This window comes from Furipterus horrens, unplaced genomic scaffold (genome assembly GCF_987537825.1).
Source record: "Furipterus horrens unplaced genomic scaffold, mFurHor1.1.pri manual_scaffold_3, whole genome shotgun sequence".
Taxonomy (NCBI): Eukaryota; Metazoa; Chordata; class Mammalia; order Chiroptera; family Furipteridae; genus Furipterus; species Furipterus horrens.
In genome coordinates, this window is record NW_028327173.1 from 173289186 (window position 1) to 173298873 (window position 9688).

The window sequence follows — 9688 nt, forward strand, 5'->3', positions numbered from 1 at the left end:
GTGTGTGTGTCCCCATCTGGAGAGATAACTTCAGATTTCATCAGGTCCTTGGATATTTTGGTTATAGGATCTTCTCCTTCTTTTACTTAATCAACTCAAGTAGGGCTCTTCTAAACCCATATTATTTGTTAGGGGCTGGAGGGGGGTGTGAAAGGTGGGGATGAGAGGGAGCAGATGGAGGACAAGGACACTAACTGTGTGGAAGGCTCTCTATTAATTGAGTGAATCAGTGTGAAAGGATTAGAGTACCCAGCATATATAACGGCCTATAAATGTTCACTCTTATTATAATTATTACTCTATGCTTTGTGCTTTCTGCACTTCACAACAACACTATGAGTTCAGCATAAGTCCCATATCCTATGTATGAGGAAACAGGCTGAGGGATTTAGTAAACTAACCGAGGGTCACCCAGCTAGTGGTCAAGTTCAGGACTATCTAATTCTAAAGCTTGGACTCTTTGTCTCCACCCCATGGCCAGATGACTGGCCAGGTTGCTGTCTGGAGGCAGCCTCCCTGACAACCCTTAAGGCTTTCATATCTAAAGCCCAACAGTCTTGCTCTCTCCCTGAATCTGTCCATCAAAACAGGCACTGAGCCTAAAAATTAGCTTCCTCAAGCCAAGACATTATCTGTTTGAACAAGTACCATAGCCCCAGTTATCCAAGTCAAATTCCACACATAAAGCTAGTTTCTTTCTAAGAGTATCAGGTGATAATTAAAGAAATAAATCACACTTATCACAATGAACTCCCTTGTTTCTATGGTGCAGCCAAGTCAAAGGCTGGAAGGCAAGAAAGGTTTTCTAGTCATCACAAACCAGAGTGAGGAAGCTCTTAATCGAGTTTATTTTCTGGTTTCAAAAATCCAAGCCAAAAACTACAGTTAAATATCAGTTGCTGAAACAGCCTTGCTAAAACATGTGAGAATCCTGAAATTGCATTGTACCCAGCACTTCTTACATGTCTGCACTTTCCATGTTATCCCTATGCTGCAAAAGAGTCAAGCAGGCTGGCTAGATGTTACTTCTGGAGAGGTTAAGTCCCTCAGGATCACACAGGCACTGAGTAGCACAGCTAATACTTGAACCCAGGTCTATCTGATGACAGCATCACTGCTCTTAACCATATTTCTCCCACTATCTACACAACCACTATGATTCATGGTCCCCAGGGCCAACATGTCCCTTGACTTTCCCTGCAGCCACTTCCCTGAAAACAGCCAACCCCTTGGGAAGAAAAGCCAAGACAGATGGACTCTGTCAGTGGAAGCTAAGTGTTTCCGGTCTAGCTTTGACACATACTAGGTTGGTTACCTTGGGTAGATCACTCAATCTTCCAAAGACTTAGTTTCCTCAACTATGCAATGAAGGTCGATGTTCACTGGGGCACGGATCCAGAAGAGAATTCGAGCTTAGACTTAAGAGCTATGCAACTGTTAGTTACCTTACCCCATCCTTAACCCACCAATTCAAACACTAGGTGGTAGCCCTGTCTCAGCCAGCCCACTGCCCTCATTATTAGGGTTCTTCTCCGCCACCACCGCCACCTCTGCCTCCTCGCACATCCTTCCTCCCTAGTAGCCGCTGCTTAATTTCCCCTCCATTTCAGTAGTTCTCTTGCCTTGCAGAAAGAACTGGCTGGGGTGCTCGGTCGGGATCCCACCGTCAAGACCGAGCTCTTCCCTTGGCTGCAGCTGCCCCGAGCTGCGCACTGCCAGAGCCCGGTGTGCAACTTGCCACCAGTCCCGCCCCTCGGGGAGGAGTGTGACCCGGGAGTTTAGATAGGAGGTGCCTGCTGTCGGCACACCAGGCAGCCCGCGGAACTTCCTCAGCGGCGTAGCCTCTCCTTCCAAGGCACACACGGAGCGGCGGGGGTCTCCTCAGCAAGGGGGACCGGAGCCCTGGCCCTCCCGCAGCCTCCATTCCGGCCCGCCGCGCTGCCCACCATGAAGCCGATGTTCTACCGCTGCCCAAACACCACCTCGGTGGAGAAGGGTCACTCCGCGACGATGGGCTGGGTGCTCTTCAGCGCGGGCCTCCTGGGCAACCTGCTGGCCCTGGGGCTGCTGGCGCGCTCGGGGCTGGGGTCCTGCTTGCTGCGCTCGCCGCGCCAGCCACCTTCGGTCTTCTATGTGCTTGTGTGCGGTCTGACCATCACTGACTTGCTGGGCAAGTTCCTCGTGAGCCCCTTCGTGCTGGCAGCTTACGCGCAGAACCGGAGCCTGTGGGGGCTGGTGCCCACTCCGGGCAGCTCTCTGTGCCAAGCCTTCGCCTTTATTATGTCTTTCTTCGGCCTCGCCTCGACACTGCAGCTCCTGGCCATGGCCCTGGAGTGCTGGCTATCCCTGGGGCACCCCTTCTTCTACCAACAGCACATCACCGTGCGCCGGGGCGCGCTGGTGGCGCCCATCGTGGGTGCCTTCAGCCTGGCTTTCTGCGCGCTGCCCTTCGCGGGCTTCGGAAAGTTCGTGCAGTATTGCCCCGGTACTTGGTGCTTCATCCAGATGGCCCATGAGGAACGCTCCATGGCGGTGCTGGGCTACTCGGTGCTCTACTCTAGCCTTATGGCACTGCTGGTCCTCGCTATTGTACTGTGCAACCTGAGCGCCATGCGCAACCTCTACAGGATGCACCGGCGGCTGCGGCAGCGCCAGCACTTGGTCACCAGAGACCGAGCGGAACTCAGCCTGGGCGAGAGGGAGGGGTCCCCACCCCCCCTGGAGGAGCTGGATCACCTCCTGCTGCTGGCCTTCACGACTGTGCTCTTCACCATGTGCTCCCTGCCTTTAATTGTGAGTCTCTTCCTTGCCAAGCCTGCGGGGCAGGGAGGGTGGAGCGTGTTGGAGGCTCCGCAAGAGACGCTGCGCCCTGGGCCAGGAGGGCATGTAGCTGCGCTCCCCACATCGGGTTCCCTCCCTCCCCAGCCCCAGGACATATAATCCAATTTGTTGAGCGAGAAAAGGGAAAATCAAAGAAAGCAGGGGAAAACCAAGTCCGACGGTGTACTTGTAGCCCCGCGAAACCTATCGGGTTGGCATAACCCCCTCCTCCCTGCTTCTCTCTGGGAACTAGGAGTTATTTTTGCAACTCAGAACTTTGAGAAACAGAAATTGGTTTCTCCTTGGCAATAAGAGTCCTCTCCTACTTCTCAATGACTAGTTAATGTTCTATTTTAGTGACATCAGAAATGGTCGAATGGAATCTGGGAGTTCTCCCACATTATGGCATGGAAAGGGAATGAGGGAAGGTGTAATCCTGCCGGAGTGGTTTGCAGAGGTGAGTGATTCAAAGCATAGGTTTAGTTTTTCAAAACTTCTGTGTAAATTTTGAGGAGTCCGGATGCTGTTTCTGGTGCTGCTGCCGCGGAAGATAGTGGTGACAGAGGCCAAGAGGCTGTTTGGACAGGCAGGTGTGCAAGTTCGTTTCAGCCACAGGTGTCGTTTTTGATATCCTGTCTTGACAGGTTGGTTTTGTTTCTGTCTTGGCAAGTGACGTGATATGAAAGCCCTTCTCTGGGGTTTCAATTTACTAATGGGGGTGATTGTGGAGATTGAATTACCGCCTCTTTTGCAAAGTATTTCCTCCTGTGGTTTCTACCAAGACACCTACCAGTGTGACTGAGGCTTGAGAAAACTTTTTCATTATTATTTCCCTCCCCCTTCCCCCCTCACCCCCCTGCACTTGTTCAACATGAACATTTAAACAAAGGCATTGCCAATTCAAGATCGTTGGAGTCTTGAGGCTTCTGTGAACAGGAAAGTTAAGTTTCTTATGGCAACGTAACAAATTTGGATGTTACTTTCAAGGGTGGATGCAGGTGAAATATAATGTAATTTTCCTTTAAATAAAGGCTTTAATGTGGTGGGGGGGGAGGTGGTCTGTAGCTTCATCATGCAGAGTTAGGAACAGAGGTCCCCAAAATAAATAAATAAATCTATATATATATAGATATGGATATAGGTGTAGCTATTTAGTAGTGGTTCTCAAATTTTATTATGCTCAGAATCATCAGCAGGACTTTTAAAAACAGCTGGTTGGGCCCCATTTCCCAGAGTTTGTGATTCACACTTTTTTTTTGTTTTTGTTTTTTTAAGAATTTTCATTCTTAACAAGTTCCCAAGTCAGGTGGAAGCTGCTGGTCCAGGGATCCCATTTGGAAAACCACACTCTAAAGCAGGAGCTGGCAAACCACAGCCCACAGGGAGTTAAGAATAATTTTTACAAATGAACATTTGCATTCAATTTGACGATAGGACACATGAACTACGAACCCCAATTAAGCCAAATATTGTTCCAAGAAAAAAAAATATTTTTATTCTTTTCCTTAGTAGACATGCATTACAAAAAAAAATGTTATTATATTTTGAATTTTATTAATAAAAGTTGTGGAAATGTGTTTTCTTTCATCATATAAGTACTCACCAAATATTCATTTTTTGCTTCTTATCCCATAAAATCAAAAACATATACTGTCCAGCCTTTTCCAGAACATGTTTGCAGACCCCTGCTCTAAAGCAACAGCCTTATTTACTTGTACTGTGGTAAAAGCAGACAATAGCCAACTGCATGGATATTATGTCTTGAGTTTGAATGTTTTAGGAAGAACGATGCAGAATGCAGCATAATACAGTAGAAAGAATATTGTGTTTGGACACATCTTCAGGGGAGTTAAATATAACTCATACAGGATTGTGAGGATTGGAGGAAATAATGGATTTGAAAATGATTTCCTAAAATCCATGTAAAGTTCCAAGGATATGCAATGCAGACAGCATTTTCCACGGGAACTGTCATTTTCTAGAAAAGGTACAGGAGTCAGCATCAGACATGGGTTTGACTGAGGCAGCATCACTTACTAGCTATGATAGTGACTTATTTACCTTTTGTAACCACAATTTCTCTCAAATGAGGATAACCATACTTGCTCTGTAAGGTAGTTATAAAGATATGAAGTTACGCGTGTGTGTGTGTGTGTGTGTGTGTGTGTGTGTGTGTAATTTTTAGGTCAGGTACCTGGTTAGGGGCTATAACCAGGTACTGACCTAAAAAGGTACCTGACCTAAAAAATTGTGTAACTATTACCACTAATCATTAACTCCATTTATTATTATTGTCTGCTGGACATAGAATATTAAGAAATATGGCTCCTCAGGAAATAGCATTATATTCTAAGGCAGTGGTTCTCAAACCTGTTTTAGTCTAAGGAACACTTTTTACTCTTAAAAATTATTAAGGACCCAAAGTGCTTTACTTTATGTGGATTATATGTATCAGTATTTATCATATTAGATTAAAAATAAGAAAAAAATTTAAATATTATTGCAAAACAAGTTAATCAAATATACTTGTTTTGCAAAGGTGTAAGGAAAACTCTGAGATTTCAAAAACAGAAAAAAAAAATAGCATGTTCAGAACACAGAAGTAAGGAGAACAATCTCTGAAAATGTACATATGTATTTCCTAAACCAACTACCTTGGAAAGGCCTGGAAAACACAAGGATACACAAGCAGATATTCCATTGGCCATGGCAGTAATGATGTACTCATATGTCAGGTAGCCTCCATAAAACTCACTGTACACCTATGAAAGAATGAAAGTTAAAATGGCAAATAATGTCTTTTTATGAAGATAGTTTTGACCCTGCTGACACACTAAAAGGGCACTTTGAAACTCACTCTTCAAGGAATGGATCTGGTGAAGGGGGAAAAACTGTTTATTTTTTATTTTTTTAAAGATTTTATTTATTTTCAGGGAGAAGGGAAGGGAGGGAGAAAGACAGGGAAAGAAACATCAATTAGTTGCCTCTCACATGCCCCCTACCAGGGACCCAGCCCACAACCCAGGCATGTGCCTTGATTGGGAATCGAACTGGCAACCCTTCAGTATGCAGGCTGGCACTCAATCCACTGAGCCACACCAACCAGGGAGAGAAAAACTTTTAAAAAAATGTATTCATAGCATAAATATTGTATTTCATTAAGCTGGTGAAAAGGGTATTGGAGTATGATTTTTTAAAGTTAACTTTGCTGTATTGCTGAATTAGAGCACAATACTTAACTAGATTGAATTTCCAAATTTCCAATTTGATGCAGTAGGAAGAAAGTATAGCGAACATGGGATGAGCTTCACAGGCAGTTTGCAGCACATTCTGTAATGTGGATAACATATTTTCATCAAAATTACTTTTACCTTAGAAAACCACAATGTATTGGAATTGGAGGTTGGTAGGGAGCAGGGGTGGATGAGAGAGAATGTTCGTGTTTAGATTAGATGCAATAGTTGAGAGATTTAGAAGCCAGGTGAAGGTAAGTAATTGTGTATATCAAGGTCCATGGAGCCAGAGGAGTTGTAGGGGACACCCTGTGTGTGTTGCGAAAACTCTGTGTATGTGTGTGTGTGTGCTTCATTTTGATGCAGAAAGCATGGACAGGATATTCCTTCCAAAGAAAGCTCTTAGAGGCACAGAAGGAATGGTAGGCAGGGGAAAAGGTCAGAAGTGGATTTAAAGGGCTAGAGCAGAGAGCAGAGTATTGTGATGGCTGGGCTGGATAGAAGAGGGCATTAGAATTGAGAGAGCTCTCCAGAACAGGAATATTCCAACAAGGTAGGGCTCCGGAGTTGGCAACAGCAATATTTTCTCGAGGACTCCTAATTCCAACAGAGGGCGCTCTACTCGCATGGATTCTTTGTAAATCCACCTACTTAAAAAAATGCCAGCTGCATATTCTGAGGTTATTCATCATTTTAGCCTCTCTTATAGAAGCAGTTTATCAAGTATATTCTAGAGATTACTATTGGTGAACATAGAATTTTTTCAAAAGTGTAAATTGTGTTCAAATTGATATTATGTAAGAATTAAAAGAATATGTACTTTGATCCCTGTCATAAAAGAATTTGTCATATTTTTAGTAAACTCAAAAAATAAAAATAAATAAATTACATTAAATTAAAAGTCCAGGTGTAGATCAATACACTTATATTACAAATCAGGTAACTTGAAAATACAATTACCCTAATAATATGCAATAAGATCGGCTTGGACAAAAACTGCTTTAAAATAAAATGATTTGTTTTTATTATGTAAGTGCCATTCAGTTATCCAGATTCCAGCTAATCAAGTATTTTAAAATTCGGAATTACATTTTGCTGCACTGCACTTTGAGGAGAAAGGAGCAAATGTAAAGACAAACTCATATAAAATGTTTGCTTTTTATATCAACTAAAGCTCATAGCTTATTGTCATCCATTTATCCATACAGCACATATTTGTTACCTACAACATTCAAAATACTGTAAATCATTGTGGGGACATAAAATGAGAAAAACATCATATCTTCCCACATAAGCTATAATTTGGGGTAGGAGGGAGTGATTACACCCATAAGAGAGTTTAGAGAAGGAAAGGAGTCATTCCTAACTGATAAAATAATAAGAACAGCTAAGTATTGAGCTGTCATTATATGCTAGGACCTGTTATAAAGGTTTTATTCATACCATCTTATTTCATAATAATCCTGGAAGGTAAGTACAATTATACCCATTGTATAGTTGAGGAAATGGAATAACTTGACTGAAGTCACACAGCCAATGAGAGGACTCTGTCTAACCCAGATAGTCAGAATCTAAAGCTGATGTGCTTAGCCACCACTTTACTGAGACTTCCTGAAGGGGGTAATATTTGAGGCTGACCCTAAAAGGAGGTAGGATTGGGGCATGCAATCAATTTTCACATCCGTAAAATGGAGACAGTAGTTGTACGTCCTGCATGGGATTTTGGTGAGGATGAAATGAAGTTTCCAAAGTGAAATGCTTAGAGCAGGGCCTGGGAACATGGGAATTAGCCATTACTATTACTGTTCACATTATTAAACAATGATAGTGGGAAAGGGCTTCCAGTTATGGTACATCTTCCTAAGTGCACTAGATGGGAGTAGCTGAGCCTGCTGAAGCGCTCTCTGGAAAAGAGAGTAAGAAAGGTAAGGAAACAATTACTACGAGAAAACACATCTTCTCCAGCAGATATTTCTTGATTGCCCTAAGCAAGTCTGGTCTGTGCACTTATTCATATCCCCTCCCACTAATATTGAGTTTGCATATTGTCTGTCCCATTAGGGTCCATTTTGTCCCTTATGGATTTAGACTCTCAGCAGGCACAGAGAAATATTTGCATCAAGAAGGAATGGCTGGCAGTGGTAGTGCTGGGCTAGGCAGCAGTGTTGGCTGAGTGGCAGGAAAAGTTAAAGGATAAGGCAGTTTTCAGGGCTCTGCGGGGACCACAGAGACCTCAGGGGGTATCAAGACAATCAGAGTGACTGGGCACAGGTAAGTAGGCTTATATTTCTATGCGTGTTTTTTTCCATAGTCTGAAAAAAAGCTATAATATTGGGGTAGGAGGGAGTGATTAGGCTTTGAAAAACAGGATGATGATGACAGAAAGGTAACCATCTATAGGGAGAATAAGTAGAGTAATTTACATAAGTTGAACAGGTCCTTTTGAAAGTCTCCTGTCTTTTCATAGGAGTATTTCCTGTCTCTTCACATCCATTAAAAGCTGCTCTTTCATTGCTATCTCTGTACATGTTACTTATTTCTGAGCTAATTAATAAGAGAGGATAAGAAGCAGGCAGAAGAAAGAAAGGAGAACTGAAGAGAATATGGAAAGAGAATCTCAGTATTTATGGAAGTGCGGTGACCCTGTTTGTAAAAGATGCAGTGGACTGAATTAGTCCCACCTCAGCTCTTCCTCTGCAGGGCCCGATAGGGACCTGGAAGCTCCAGAGCTCTCAGCGGGTAGAACAGCCTCTAGGGACTTAGAGGGGGTCTCCCAGGAGTCCCCCACTTCCACTGAGCCTCCCAGGTCAGGCCTGCACCTTCCAGACTCCACACTTGCACCCAACCGCTGCAGTGACCTTAACTGCCTATAAATTTACCAAAAATGAATATTCCAAGTTGAGCTGCCATGTTCTCACAGAAAAGTAATGTGTCCTAAGTGAAGTGAGAGAGTGTATTGCTACCATCAACCATTCGATATTAAAATGATTTTTCTTTTCCTTTAAAACAGTATCGTGCTTACTATGGAGCATTTGAAGCTGTCCCCAAGAAAAATGGAACCTCTGAAGAAGCTGGAGACCTGCGTGCTTTGCGTTTTTTATCTGTGATCTCAATTGTGGACCCTTGGATTTTCATCATTTTCAGAACATCAGTATTTCGGATGTTTTTCCACAAGATTTTCATAAGGCCTCTTATGTATAGAAATTGGCACAGCAATTCCTGCCGAACTAACATGGAATCCAGTCTATGACAATGTTTTACAGTCTCCAGCAAGCTGAGGAATATATCACATTTTCTCTCAAAGAACCATGATTTAAAAAAACAAAAAACCCTTGCAATTTAAATCCTTAAAAGTTATCTCCCATAACAAAACATCTAAATGTATTTTCAAAGTATTTGATATCTTAACAAATATATTCATGAACCAGTTAGGAACATTTTTTCATTTCAAGGTATTAATAGCAGCTAAAATTTCACTGTTAAAAGTCTTAAGCATAGGAAGTAAGTGATTTTCACCCTTTTTCATCTCATGGCACATAAACTAATTACTAAAATTCTGCAGCACAGCAAAAAAATATTTTTTTTCCTAATCTGACAAAAAAAAAAAACAGGTATAATTTTGATTCACTCACACT

At 42.9% G+C, this 9688-nt stretch overlaps 1 protein-coding gene across 1 annotated transcript; it reads left to right on the forward strand.

The window, feature by feature from the left end:
- Positions 1 to 1797: 1797 nt before the first annotated feature.
- On the forward strand, positions 1798 to 9420 carry PTGDR (prostaglandin D2 receptor). The gene is made up of 2 exons (XM_090272047.1): positions 1798 to 2793; positions 9064 to 9420. The coding sequence occupies exons 1-2, from the start codon at positions 1948 to 1950 to the stop codon at positions 9301 to 9303; spliced, it is 1086 nt and encodes a 361-aa protein (XP_090128173.1). The 5' UTR covers positions 1798 to 1947; the 3' UTR covers positions 9304 to 9420.
- Positions 9421 to 9688: the final 268 nt, after the last annotated feature.